This window comes from Protopterus annectens, chromosome 11.part0 (genome assembly GCF_019279795.1).
Source record: "Protopterus annectens isolate FY-2018-M chromosome 11.part0, PAN1.0, whole genome shotgun sequence".
Classification (NCBI taxonomy): Eukaryota; Metazoa; Chordata; order Ceratodontiformes; family Protopteridae; genus Protopterus; species Protopterus annectens.
The window spans coordinates 1,256,882,863-1,256,898,083 of record NC_056745.1 but is presented as its reverse complement, the minus strand read 5'-3'; the positions used below and the strand labels follow the sequence as shown (position 1 = coordinate 1,256,898,083).

Genomic DNA, 15,221 nt, shown 5'->3' with positions numbered 1-15,221 from the left:
CCTACAGCATAAAACAATGAGCTGTCAGATATTCTCCTTTTCAGTAAAAAGTAGCAACTTTTGAATAAGGCTGGTTTGAATAAAGTACCAGTAAGTCTTTAAATTTATACTTTCTTCCACCAATTCGCTCAGCTACTGCAATACTATTTTTACATTACCGAACATTACAGCAGCAGCAGTATCTGCATACTCAAATAAAGTCCCGAAAAAAAACATATTCATCAAAACTGTGCAAAATGTGCTTCTTTCTTATATATTGCCAGTTCCACTAACTGCACAGATCTCAGTAAATAGTCAGGCATAACTCTTATAATCAGCTTGCCCCTCTGCTAGCAATGTGAAGGTAAGTGATTGTTGTGTTTTTTTTTTTTGTTTTTACATAGTCGACATTTCAAAAGTCGATCATATGGTCTCGGCCATATGGTCTTCGACATTTTGAAATGTCGACCATGTATAGACCCACACACACACACACACACACACACACACACACACATACACACACACATATATATATATATATATATATATATATATATATATATATATATATATATATATATACACACACACATATATATATAGATATTCTGCACAGAAAAAAATATTTAAAATAAGAAGGCCTGTCTGATGAGCATGGACAGTAGGCCATGCACCACACAACACAGACCACGCATAGCACTGCATGCATCATTTATACTCTGTGCTTTTTATAATGAGGAATCAACTACTCTGAATGTCATGGTCCATAGTTGTGGACTAGATATTACCTCTTTATCTCCACAGCCATATACAGTGCAGTAGCCTACTGCATGGGTTCATAGGTTCATAGGTCGGTACTAGGCTATTGGCTCTGGGGCCTATATAAGCCTAGCCAAAAAGTCTTCCTGGCTTTCGCCACCCAAGAAAATTATTTTCCTGTGCCCCTGTCAAGCAGTGCCACAGAAGTGATCCCCAGGGAGAATTTTCTATTTCCTATCCAGTCGTTAAGATTTTTCTTAAAGAGGGCCAATGAAGAGCTTTGCTTGACATGAATGGGTAGTTTGTTCCAGAGTATGGGAAGTCTCTGGGACAGAAATCTATCCCTCATTCATGTTCTGTTTATTGTGGTGACAAGGTTTAGGTCCCTGAAGCATGTGGTTTGGAGAGATTGGGATTTGTTTAAGTGTAGCATGTCCAACAGCTCTGGGTTTGACATAGTTTTGTATGTTAGGCAGAAATCACCTCTGAGTAGGCGATATGTGACGGAGTAGAGCTGGAGTTTTTTGAGACAGTCTGCGTATGGCATCTGTTTGAGGCTGGTCATCTTCTTAGTGAGGTATTTCTGTGGCCTTTCCAATTGTTGTAGATGTCTTGTAAGATACATGCCAAACAGGGCATCATCCTCTATAATGGGTCTGATGAGAGATGAGTAGAGAGGAACAATGACCTCCTTTTTTCTAGAGGAGAACACTTTTGCGATGAGGTGGGTCACGTAGAAGGATTTCCCGACTACTGTGGCGATGTGGTTATCAAATGAGAGACTACTGTCCACCTGTGTCCTGAGGTTTCTTATCACACTTTCAATGTTTCATGAGCTACCGCCTGTGTGGTAGTTCATGGGTACTGAGTTTTTCCCAAAGGGGATGACAATGCACTTCTTGGCATTGAGCTTGAGGCCATGACTTTGAAACCAAGCACTTGTCACTGTGAGGCCCTTTTGTAGAATGTGTACATCATTAGGTGATTCTATTATGGCTCCCAATTTGCAGTCATCTGCAAACTTTGTTAGCCAAAGACCTTCTGTGTTGGCCTGCACTTCAGAGAAGTAGATGCCAAACAGAAGAGGACCCAGGACCGAACCCTGTGGTACTCCACTTATCAGTGGTCTGAAGTCGGACTTGGACTCGGCTACTTTTACTGTGTAGATTCTGTCAGTGCGCAAGTTGGCCACCCATCTTGTGACATAGGGATTTATGCCCAGTTTAGTGAGTTTATCTATAATTCCAGAATGGGGGATGGTATTGAAAGCCTTGGGGAGGTCACGATAGGGTGTGTGCACTACCTTGCCCTCATCTACAGCTCTAGTGATTGCTTCAAAGAAGTCAGTCAGGTTTAGTAGACATGATCTACCTTTTACAAACGCAAATTGAGTGGGGTCCAGGGTTTGGAGGTTACCTATGTCTTTGTTTATAAGCTCCAAGATGATAAGTTCCATGGCCTTGCAGACCAGGCTCGTCAAGCGGTGGTTTCCGGGGTCCGTGGTGGCACCCCCTTTGTGGAATGGGATAACCGTCACTGTGCACCATTCAGTAGGCACATAGTCTGAGGTGAGGCTATGCTTGAACATGGTACTTAGGTGGGGTGCCAGTTCATTCTGTAGTTCGTACAGTACGCAGCCTGGGATGTTGTCTGGTCCCATGGATGTTGGGTTCTTGGCTTTGGAGAGTGAGGTCTTTACTTTTTCATCCATGATTATAGGGGCTTTGCATTCTTCCGGTATTAAGATGGGCCCTTTGGAGGGTGAGAGGGGGGTAAAGTTAGTATTGACCCTATCTGTCAGGATGTTGGCAATATCGGTCGGTTCTCTATATTTAGTACCATTGTGCTGTAGCTCAGAGCAGATCTGAGTGTTGCCATTGAGATTCTTGACATAGCTGTAGAATGCTTTGTGGTTGTCTTTGGAATCAGTGGTGATTTTATTTTCATAACTGGCTTTGGAGGATTTTATGAGGGTGTCTCAGCTTCTTGTTAGGCTGACCAGGGAGTTCCTCCAATCTTGGGATTATACTATTTTTTGCAACAGCTTCTTCCTTCTGTTGTAGAGTTTGTTTATGGCAGGGGACCACCAAATTGGCTTCCGTTTTTTGGAGGATAGCATCTTGGTTCTGTTGGGGATGGCATGATCCATGCACTTATGTATGTGCTTATACAGTGCATTTGTGTAAGATTCAGCAGTTGTACCTCTGTTTTCCATCTGCATGGGTGTCATGAAATTTGCCACTTCTGTCTTAAGAAGCATGACATTGACTTTGGAGTAGTTTTTGATGGTGGTTTCCTTAATGGGGGATGGGGGTGGGATATGGATATCTAGGGTAATTAGCTTGTGGTTGGATCTGACCAGCAAGGAGCTGACCTCTGGCGTGGAACACTGGTTACCCATACTGGTCCAGGTCCAGGATATTTCTGCCCCCTGGTGTGGGTGTGGACAAGCTGATCCAAGGTGCTGGAATTTATGAATTTCAGAAAATGTTGAGCGAATGAGTTGATACATAAGTAGTTTTCCCAGTTGATGGTGGGGTAGTTGAAATCGCCCATAATTAAGGTATTGGGTTGTACCGTAATATTTTCCAGTATCTTAAGAAATGAAGAGTGGGAATCCTGGGGCATGGTGGGGGATCTGTAACAAGCTACAATCTGGATTGCAGTCTTGCCCAGTGTTAGTTGCACTTGGATAATTTTGGACGCATTATGTTGAGCAACTAGCCTGGAGGTGTGGATATCCTTAATGAATATGGACACTCCTCTGCCTTAAGTGTTTCTGTTTAGGTTAGGTGGCCAAAAGGTATGGTATGAATTATAGCCTGGTAATGCAGGGGTGCTCTCTGGAGCCTTGAACCAGGTCTCTGTCACTGCACAGATGTTGATGTTATCCATTTTAAGGAGTGCCTCGAGTGAGTCCATTTTGAGATTTAGACTTCTAGCATTGAGTAGCATTACCCACAGAGTTTGCTTGCTTGTACCTGTTATGGTGGTGAATTTAGCATTTGAACCTTGCCTAAAAAAGGCACTATAGGGGTGGCAAGAGCCTTAGCCAGTATCCGGAATCTCAGGGGTGACAGGTGCAGGCCATCTCTGACAAAGCATTGTGGTCTGTCAACCATGTCGTCCCAGGCAGACAGATACTGGATCTCCTTAGAATGACATCAGAAGCTTAGCCAATTGTTGAAGTCAACCATTTTGTTCTTGTACTGTGGTATCATTTTGGGTGATGGCAGGATGCTACTCATGGCTAGGGTCATATCTGCCTGAGCTACAAAATATGAGAGCTCCTCCATGTTTCTTTTAATGTAGTCCAGGAAGGTACATCTCAGGTCATTCACACCAACATGGGCAATGACAGAGTCATATTTGTACTTGTTGTGGTGTGACCCGAGTGCATGCATTATGTGGTGGATTCTGGCACCCGACAGGCAGCTGACAGTAACATTCTCGTTGTTTAGCCTGGTGAGTGGGACATCAGTGTGCCTGACTATAGATTCACCTATGGCTAGTGTGTTGGGTATGTTGTTTTGCCTTATGGGCTGAGGATGAGTGGCACACTGATTTTGTGGGCTATGTGTCATTTGCATAGTGTTGGGAGGTGGTGGTTGTCTGTGTTCAGCTTGGGAGGTCTCCATTGCTTGGGCAGATTCTTATTGAGAGCCTCCGTGAATGTGGGTGTGTGCTTTGTGTTTGTATGTGTGGGTTTTGGTAGTGGGGTTTTGAAGGACTATGTGTTGAGTGTGGTGTGGTGCAGGTGTTAACCTTCTCCTCTTGACTGTCTAGTCCTGTCTTGGCTGGAGAGAGCTTGGCTTCCAGTTTGGCTATATAAGTGCATCTCTCACAGGTTGTAGTGTTGGGTGGTAGGAGGAGAGGGTTTTGGGTGTAAATGTGACAATTGCTACATTGCCCCAAGATGCCCATATTCATCAGGTGGACAGGAGAAAACACTGGGAGCTGACCCATGGACATGCCTGGATAGGTGCTTATTAATTTAAGTACTGAGAACTGTTTTCCTCTTGATAAGTGAGGAAAGTTGAGTGCTGTAGTAATTTATAGTTTATTTAGTGCTTACAACAAGTTCTGAGCAGGTGCTGAGCACAAGGAAACAGTTTTGAGTGCTGAAACAAAAACTGGCTAGTTCTAGCCAAAACTAGCCACCAACAGTATCCTCAGTCATGGTAGGACCTGTACTGTCAGTTGTCACAGGAGAGTTCACTACCAACCTGGTGCATGACCATATTGTGCCAAATCCAACAGTATCCTCAGTCGTGGTAGGACCTGTACTGTAAGTTGTCACAGGAGAGTTCACTACCAACCTGGTGCATGACCATACTGTGCAACATTCAACAGTATCCTCAGTCATGGTAGGACCTGTACTGTCAGTTGTCACAGGAGAGTTCACTACCAACCTGGTGCATGACCATACTGTGCCAAATCCAACAGTATCCTCAGTCGTGGTAGGACCTGTACTGTCAGTTGTCACAGGAGAGTTCACTACCAACCTGGTGCATGACCATATTGTGCAACATTCAACAGTATCCTCAGTCGTCGTAGGACCTGTACTGTCAGTTGTCACAGGAGAGTTCACTACCAACCTGGTGCATGACCATATTGTGCCAAATCCAACAGTATCCTCAGTCGTGGTAGGACCTGTACTGTCAGTTGTCACAGGAGAGTTCACTACCAACCTGGTGCATGACCATACTGTGCAACATTCAACAGTATCCTCAGTCATGGTAGGACCTGTACTGTCAGGTGTCACAGGAGAGTTCACTACCAACCTGGTGCATGACCATATTGTGCCAAATCCAACAGTATCCTCAGTCATGGTAGGACCTGTACTGTCAGTTGTCACAGGAGAGTTCACTACCAACCTGGTGCATGACCATATTGTGCCAAATCCAACAGTATCCTCGGTCATGGTAGGACCTGTACTGTCAGTTGTCACAGGAGAGTTCACTACCAACCTGGTGCATGACCATATTGTGCCAAATCCAACACATGATAAACATCTTGCAAGCAGTTGTGGGGTCATACTGAAGGACAAGTCCAAACTTATCCAGGCAACAAAACCAGGCCTAAAGCAGGTTAAACACTCTCTCAATGACAATTTGTGGTTGGGACAACGTGGTGTTCTACCTTTCTTCTGCAGTTTCCACTGGGTTCCTCACAGGGGTGGTAAGACAGGGGTCTAGTGGATAACCTGCATTACCTGGAAAACACAAGAAAAGAAAGGAAGAGAAATGAAAGGAAAAGAAATGGAAATACCGGGGGGTGAATGCAACAAAGGAAGGGTGGTTTAGTAATAACCAATATATTTTAAAAAGAGCAAATAATTAAATGATTAATACTAAAATTTCAGTTTGCCAGCAAAGTGACCATCATGCAAGTCAAGGCAGTAGAGTGAGGTTGTGTGTCAGATATGGGAATTATGGGCACTGCCAGGATGCTGGGCTGAGACGTTGGTGCTGCACCCCCATGTATCATGTGCTACCTGGCAGCTGATGGAATGGTAGCCCTTTGTATTCTGGCACTACCCCACATGGACCTGATAGAGCCCTAATGGCAACATGGGTGTAATCTATTGCACCAAGCACCTCAGGGAAATATGCCATCCATAAAGGGTATGCACGGTTTGGATTCACTGTTGAGGTGACACTGGGAAATAAATGTACTGATCCAGACATTCCAAAGAGTATACTGAGGAACTGCTGAAGTATACTTAAGGCAGAAGCCTAAGAAATACCCAGTGCGTCCCCAGTCTGTTTCTGGAAGGGCCCCATGACAAGTATAGTGAGGGCTATACACACCTTACTATACACAGGTATAGGAAGGCCACACATCCCCCAGTTTCCATCTGTGGGCCATATATACTCACTAAAGCCATTAAAATGTCTCTGTTCTCTCTAAATCTATCATGATTCTCCTGATAATCAGAATTATGGTGAGTTGTTCTTTGTCTGTGTCTTTGTCTTCTTGGCTGGCACTTACCACTGGGCACCTGCAGTCTTGGTTCGCCCAAGACAGGCAGCTCACACTGGGAAATAGATAGGCTAGTAGAAACAGCAATCATCTTCACAGAAAGCTAAGTACATAAAAAAGGAGCGATTTTGCCTTTTATAATGTATCTGCAGACGGAGTGGAAATGCATCAGAAAACAACTATAAATTGTATAGAGGCAGGAAGGGGGCACATTAGCATAAGAAGCTTCAGTTCTTATTAGAATTTCAGTGAGCATTAATTTACATAAGTTTATTCAAGGCTAACATGCATGAGTGCAAATAGCCTCTTACTGAGGTACAAATGAGCTTTTTAATATTTTGGATACACTTACACCTCTCACAGATATTAAGATTATATCAGTTAGTAGTATATATTCTGTGAAAATAAATTGGCTGATAAACTGCCTGAGATAATTGTTAGAGCTTGTGAAATACCTTCATTCACAGTATAAAGTAAAATCTTTCCTATTTAAAATAAAAAAAAAAGATCAAGAAACAAGACCAAAATCATGAAAATGAGTATACTGCAAATGTGAGCTTTCAAAATGTCAATCAGGAAGCAGAATAGGACAAGAGATACTGTGTTCTTATTTATTTTTAAATTATACAAAACTAAATTAGATACCAGCCGTCAAATGTCAATATCTTGCATACGCGGTAGGGATAATATAGCAATAAACCACGCCTGGGTGTGGGTAATGCTAAATTTACCCACGGTTGGCGTGGTTTGGTCGAGGGCCAGGGACCAAACAAAGCCAACCGTGGGTAAATTTAGCATTACCACACCCAGAAGTGGTTATTGCTATTATATGACATTATTTAAGAAAAGAAACTATTACTTTTCTTAAATAATGGCATAGTATAATGCCTGTTTGCTGCCCTTCCGCAGATGTCTGGCATCCGCGGCAGTTCTGATGTACTGCGCGCCTGCGCAGTACATCAGAGCTGTGAGCAAAAGCAGCGGAGAAAGCAAGATCTCCGTTGATTTTTAGTGTCTCGCTATGTTAAATGAGTTTAACATGGCGAGACAGTTAAAATAAGCAGCGGACATCTCCGTTGCTTATTTTAAAACTGTCTCGCTATGTTAAACTCATTTAACATAGCGAGACTAAAAGCAACGGAGATCTTGCTTTCTCCGTTACAAAACACTGTCTCGCTATGTTAAATGGGTTTAACATGGCGAGACAGCTTTAAAATAAGCAACGGAGATCTCCGTTGCTTATTTTAAAACTGTCTCGCTATGTTAAACCCATTTAACATAGCAGACAGTTTAAAACAGTTATACTAATGGAAAAAAGTCCGGGCGACCGGACCTTTTTCCATTAGTATAACTCGATTTACAACGGGCACGCTGGCCAATCAGCGTGCACGTTTTGGGGGGGTCATGGTATAATATCTCTGTTACCTCTTTGCACAAGACAATTGTACTGGGCTTGTAATATGCATAATATTCCTCTGAAAGTGCAATTTTCAAGTCTAATAACATAATATAGTAATATGTTTGGAAGTCATACACAGTGAACTAACAGATAAAAACTTGGCAAAATATTGAAGTGTAGTTTAAAGGTTTGGTATTTAAATGTTATTAAAATTATAAGTGGAAGTCACTGTAACAATGTGATAAACACATATGTATGTTATATATGCAATGCATTTATAGACTTTATGCATAGGAAACCAAAATGAGTATATATTTTATTCTGTACATTTGTTAGGTAAATACACTGAACTCAAGTTTCTTTTTTCAGTGTTGATCTAGGAACAATACCTAGTTAAGTGACTCGCTCAGTCTCACATTAGGCAAATGGAGGTGGAAAAAATCAACCCCTTTACCCTTTACTAGACAGGAAAAAATTACCATCAGCATTAATTCTCTGCACTAATTGCCAGGCAAGTTTTGTTATTTTTGATGTAGCGACTTTGGCTCCTTGCCACTTCCCAAATAAATGGTCAGCACTAGCCTGATGTGAAGAGGTTCCCTATTCAGGCATACTGATTGATCTGCTGCAGAAATTTTATACTCAGGCAGGGACATTTTAACCAATTGTTACCAAATGCCTGATGTGCAGTATATCATGTCAGCTTCATTGAGTATGGGGCTGGTCAAAGACATATATTGGATGTTGCTGTGTAATGTTGTTTGACCTGCTGTCTCTCTGGTCCTCTCCCAGCTGCAGAGAAGTTACACTTACTCCAGTGTTCTGTAACCCCAGGCTTGTTATTTAAACCCATAATGCTGGTCGGACAGCCTCTGTGCCAGTGGTTCAGTGAGTAATGAACAAATATCAGAGAATATAGAATTCCATAAACAAATATATGCAATTTTCAGGTTCTGTTTCATACTAGTTTTCACATCTGTGACAACTATTTTCTGTCTGAATAATTTGAAATACAAATAAGCTGTTTAGTCTTATTTATGGAATGACACTTTTGTAACAGTGCAGTAGGCATCTTACATTTCTGATTAGTTTAACCATATTCAAAATGTTCAGAGATTGTTTCTTTAATCAGTACATGTAAAATTTTGACAGGAAATCAGTCGGTAAATAACAGTACCCTGTACGTCTGATCTCTGATACATCAGTATTTTATTGTAATCTGATTGACCTGCTTTTGTGAATGTACTTAATTCTGCCAGTGTGATTGTAAACACTGCAGGAATCTTGTCCGATCCTACAAGTGCAGTAAGGGCTCAATAAAGAAGTTGTAATGAAATCAGTGTAAGCAAACAGCTGTTGCTTCACAGGCGTATCAGGTTAGACAGCAAATCCATTTCCCTTCCAATGCTTCCAGTGGGTCTAACAGTCCTATGGAGGGGTTGGTCTAGTTTCTGTCTTATTAGTTTTCCTAAACACTAGCCATTCTTTCCCGAAATACTTCACTGGAGCAGAGAATAAAATCTGTGAACATTTACTGATGCTTTTTGTTGGCAGCACCATACCAGGAGTTTCTATACGATAAATTCAAATAATGTGCCAGAGGATTAAAAATACCTATACACTTTCATGCAATCATGATGAAATATTATGAACATTCTCTTTTAAGTTTGTTATACTTTCAGTGTAACACACTTCCTTATTAAGTAACAAAAATTCATCAGTACTGAGCTGAAAGTGTGACTGCAGTCACTTCTACACACACAATTTTATATCATGCTCCACATGCACAATTTCCTAAGTGCCATTTATTTCAGCATTTCTCAAAATTAATTATGAAATCAAAACATTTATATGAATTATACTTGCCTAATAAATGAAATTATTAAAATATACATTATTTAATGTTATTACCCTTTCTCATTAGATAGCCTCTGCTATTGTTTTGTGGCCTTAAAAGAATAATTACACACTTAGGAATGAAAATGCAGGTAAGCAAACCTGCACTGGATGATATTATTGCAAATATTTCCACAGCTACCAGGAACTTCCCTTTGGTGCTCAGGTAAGCTGGTATGAATGATAACCAGACACTGAGGAAGACTAGCATGCTGAAGGTGATATACTTGGCTTCATTAAAACTATCAGGCAAATTTCTAGACAGAAAGGCCATAAGAAAACTAACTACAGCCAGGAGGCCCATATAACTCAACAAGAACCAGAAAGCCAAACTGGACCCTTCATTGCATTCAAGGATGATTACTCCAGTCTGTGCTTTCATATTGTGTTCTAGGAATGGTGGGGAGTTCACTAACCAAACAACACAAATCACAACTTGAAACAGTGTACAAATGAACACAACAGAATTAGTTAACGTAGGGCCCACCCACTTCCTAAGTTTGCTGTTGGGGTTTGTGGCTCTAAATGCTATGATGACCATCATTGTCTTTGCTAGGACACACGAGACACAAAGAGCAAAACTAATTCCAAAAACTACTTGGCGTAACAGGCAGGTAATTGTTACTGGCTGGCCAATGAAAAGTAAGGAACAAAGAAAACAAAGGATGAGAGAAAACAGCAGGAGACAGCTGAGCTCTCTGTTGTTGGCTTTTACAATTGGAGTGTTTTTATTCCTAATAAAAACAAACAGAACGATAGCAGATACGACTGCAGCAAATATACACAGAGCTGCCAGTGTGGTTCCAAGGGGATCATCATAGGACAGAAAGTCTATTCTTTTCTCGATACACTTGTCTTGCTGTTCATTAGGCAAGTATCTGTCTGTACATCTTGAACAGTCATTTGAATCTGAAACAAAAACAGTAAATTTAATGTGAAACATTGTAGTGCAGTTTATTCCCACACATGAGATTGTATATTGCAGTAACTGTATTTTATGCTGCATGTATAGCAGAAATCCAAACAACATTGTCAGGCTAAAATCTAAGATGAAATTTGCATTGCATGTAACAGTAACAGCTAAAACTTGTTACAAGAGCAGGAGTGTATTTATATTTCATTATATTGTTGTTTAATGCAGAAATGCCACTATGGTTGCATATGACTCTAAACAACCAATATTCTCAGTTCTAGTCTACTAGTAGGATTCGGTTTGTGATGCAGATGATATGGGATCAGAAGCAAGGTTGTGTTATTAACTGCATATGTAAAGAGGAAAAAGTGAGTATCTAAGCACAGCAGCAACCAGGAGGGAGGCCATTTCTGCAGTGCAGGAGACAATCACGGCAGTGAGACATGTGACACTTATACAAGGCTGCACACACTCACTCATATGTCAACTCCATACCTCTCAACTGTCCAGAAGTTTACAGCACATATCTAAATTTGACTCATAATTTTACTCTATCATAACATCTTTGATTTTCTAGTAAATCACTAAGGATTACAGTCTGTAATAAAGTTCATGTTAATGCAAAATCTACGATTCTATTAACTTTTTGAATGAATAAGAGTAATAGCTAAAAATTGTTCCTGATTTTAGGCTTTTGCACCCCTCCATGATTTTTTGTTTTGATCAGAATTCTTGACAAAAGAAGTTGGAGGTGGGCAGCAGATACATACCATCACTACATGCCTGTCACCGTCCTACTAAAAATCATTTTAAAATGTTGCAGATAGCTAATTATTTGAGTTATAAGGTGTTGAGATCTGATATATGTATTAATCATTGTACTACCAAGGCCAAATTACAAATATAAAAATACCAAATATTTTTGCTGTGTTTCATGTTTTCTTTTCCATCACTGTTAGGGAGATGATCTTCTTCTGTCTTTCGGCTTTTCCCAGTTAGAACTCCGGTCCGCTAATGATTGGCAGTAGAGTTTTACGTGCTGGCTTGCCAGGCCTAATGCACAACCTTCAACGAAGGAATGCCCATTCACGTATGTCGTCACACAGTAGCTAATATTGAAGCAGACCTTACCTGCCTAATAAGAATTCCTAAGAAGCACAAAATGTTACTGCGGGAAAAAGCATCTGTCTGTGTTCTGTACTGGGGTAATAAAAAAAAAAAAAAAAAAGGCATGTGACGGTACATGAATGGACCTGAATTTAGTGTGAGTGTGTGTGTGTGTGTGTGTGTGTGTGCATTTTAGTGAAACAGAGACCGAGTACATAAGATAAAACTTCTCTTTTCTACAGAACAGTGATATGCTAAATTGAAATATTTTTTTTATATCATATTTCAGTACCATACTAAGACAGCAAGGCTCAGGAATCACAATGAAATTTTATTTTAACGTACTAGAAATGATACATTTCTGATTTGCTGCAGTGCAGTTCATTACATTTTAGAAGACAAGGGGCATGAAATGAATTATTTTACACACCCAGTGCATTTTCAACTATATAAGCTAGGAGAAACAGAGAAAGAAACAAAGAGAGAGAGAGAGAGTGGGAGAGAGAGGGAGGGAGAAAGAGGCAGAGGGTAAGAATGCTGCAAGGATCATGAAAATAAGATAACCTACATTATTCTGCAGCTACATTCTAACTATGCCAATTTCATAAACAAGGAATTAACTACAAAACAACACGATTTATGAATGTTCCAAATAGTAAAAGTGCAGATGATGTTTTTGTAGGGGTGCCTTTACAAATTAATTCAAAACTCTCAAATCTTTGTTAGGGATGTGCTGTGGCTCTGTGTACTAATCAGGACACTGGAGTTAACAGTCAAATTCTCTGCAGCAGTTCTAGCAGCAGGCACCGAGGAAAGCTTCTGGGGTGGAAAACCAAACCTGCAGCAGCCACAGCGCTCCCCATAATTGTTTGCAGGAATAAAGTTGTATATATGAGGCAGATGCAGTCAGATAAAAGACATGTTCAGCTTGTGTTTTTGTTATCTGGCATCCAAGAGTGATTGAGAATATTGGTAGATGGCATGGGGCATGACACTATATATTTTCTGTAGGTCATTTCCGGACTTCTCAGCTTCTTGGATCAGTAATTCTGGACAATGGTAAAATAAAGGAGGAGAATGGACAAAAAGTAGGGATACATTTTAAATATTATTCTAATTCAGTTACAAAGTTAATAGAACAACAGGTGCATTGGTGTGAATTTCCTGAATAATAGCCAGGATAAAACTCATGTATCTGACATTATTTTTTTTTTTTTTAAAAAATAGTTTTTTATTTTTGTAATGAAACCATGCATACTATGATGATACAAGCAATGAGCGTTACACCAAAAAAACACACATAATGGTTTACAGCAATATTAGTACAAAAAGGGGCCAAAAAGGCATGTTTGTAATAAACTTAAAAGGAGTACAATCTCTTGCAGTATACATGGCACACAAACTAACAACTTAACCCAAACTGAACAATATTTACAAAGCTACCAGTACTGAACAGAGAAGGAGGCAACAGTGTCACTTTTTAAACGGTTAGATAATAGCAGCACTACTTGTGGCTTGTAGTAGGAGAGATAGACCCCTCAAAACACGGGATATGGTATATGGGGAGGGTAGGAAGGTGCGAAAAAAGAAAAGGGAAAAGAAAAGAAAAAAAAAGAGAGAGGACAAAGGGAAGTTTGTAGAATAAACGTATCTTAGTCACATAAGATAACTTCAAACAGGCTTTTCCAGAGTTTACTGAAGTAGGCTCTTTTCTTGGGTCCGTTTATGATGAATTTCTGTGCCGAGATATATTTGGTGGCCATAGCTTTAAATCCCCGCCAACACAATTTGGTGCGATCCAGCCAGTTATAGGTAATATAGAGTTTTATGAGGAAACACAGCGTTATTAGGATATGGATGTGCAATTTAGGCAGACCATGGGGGGGAATATTTAGAATAGCTGTTTCCCATGAGAGAGTGGAGCTATAGTAACCCATTTTTTTGAGACGCACTTTGAGAGAGCACCAAAGTTTGTGGGAGTTATTGCAGTGCCACATAATATGTAGAAGGTCAGCTTTCGTACTTGGACAACATGTACATAACGGAGAGCTATTAGAGTTGAATTTGTGGATTCTTGTAGGGGTAAGGTAAGCATTGTTATTCAACATCAGTTGAGTGTAGAGAAATTTCTTGAAGGGAGATAGTTCAATGCTAGTTTTTATGGCTAGTATTTTTTGGTCCTCTGTAATAGGGTGGTTTTGATTGTCCCAATATTTGGAGAATAAGCAGTTTGCTTTGTAGAGTAGTGGGTGTAATAGTTTGTAGGACGAAGAAACTGTTTTATTATTACTAGCCAGTGTATTGATAATTAGATTTAGTTTATCCATTAGCTGTATGTCTGGGGCTGTATTATTGATTTGTGAAGAGATAAGTTCCCTGAGTTGGCGTAGTATTACTGAATACTTGTTGTTAACCTTGAGGGTTAATCGGAGTTCGGCAAGCGACAGGGATTTATGTTTAAGAATATCCCAAACTTTAAGGTCTTTGATGTGGGGGAAGTCAGCAAGATCTATCATCTTATTGTTAATTTTAAGATTTGGGTTGAGGTGTATTGGTTGGAGAAAGGGTAAAATAGATTGAAGATTAATGTCCTTAATCAGCTTTTGAGAGAGTTTTATTTGATATTTCAGTAAGGAGAATAGTTTTAAGCTATTCAGAGAGGTGGATGATAAGAAGGGAATGGCCTTAGGATTAATTTTGTTAACTAGGATATGTTTGTGCCATATCTTTAACCACGCTGGGTAATGGGTTTGGGTTTTGTTGTTCATGTTTACAATGGACCAGAGTTTATTAGAGCTAATAATCAGATAGTACAGCTGGAGGTTTGGAAGGCCCACCCCACCTTTCTCCTTGGGGAGACTTAGCTTGGAAGAGGAAATCCTGACATTCTTAGGGAACCAGAGAAATTTGATCAGTGTTTTTTCAAACTGTGAAAAAAGGTTGTTGGATATAATTATATTTGTCGCACTAAATTGGTATAGGAGTCTAGGGAAAATATTCATTTTCACAATAGCTACTTTTGAGAGAAATGATAGGTTTAATAACTTCCACCTTTGTAGGTCTTGACAGATGATAGACCATGATTTTAGCAAATTGTTTTGAAGCATAGAGGCTTGGTTGTGTTCAAAGTTGACGCCAAGGTACTTGAGACTGTATGTGATGTGAAAGGGAGATTCAGGG

General features: G+C 40.2%; 1 protein-coding gene across 1 annotated transcript; it reads right to left on the bottom strand.

Moving 5' to 3' along the window:
• Positions 1–10,019: 10,019 nt before the first annotated feature.
• LOC122815056 (vomeronasal type-2 receptor 26-like) lies at positions 10,020–10,964 on the bottom strand. The gene has a single exon (XM_044087301.1). It carries the CDS (start codon positions 10,962–10,964, stop codon positions 10,020–10,022), a length of 945 nt encoding a protein of 314 aa, XP_043943236.1.
• Between the last annotated feature and the right edge of the window lie 4,257 nt (positions 10,965–15,221).

Excerpts from the sequence above, each read along its gene's own strand:
- LOC122815056 (XM_044087301.1), bottom strand. The coding sequence starts at position 10,964 with ATGTTTCACATTAAATTTACTGTTTTTGTTTCAGATTCAAATGACTGT.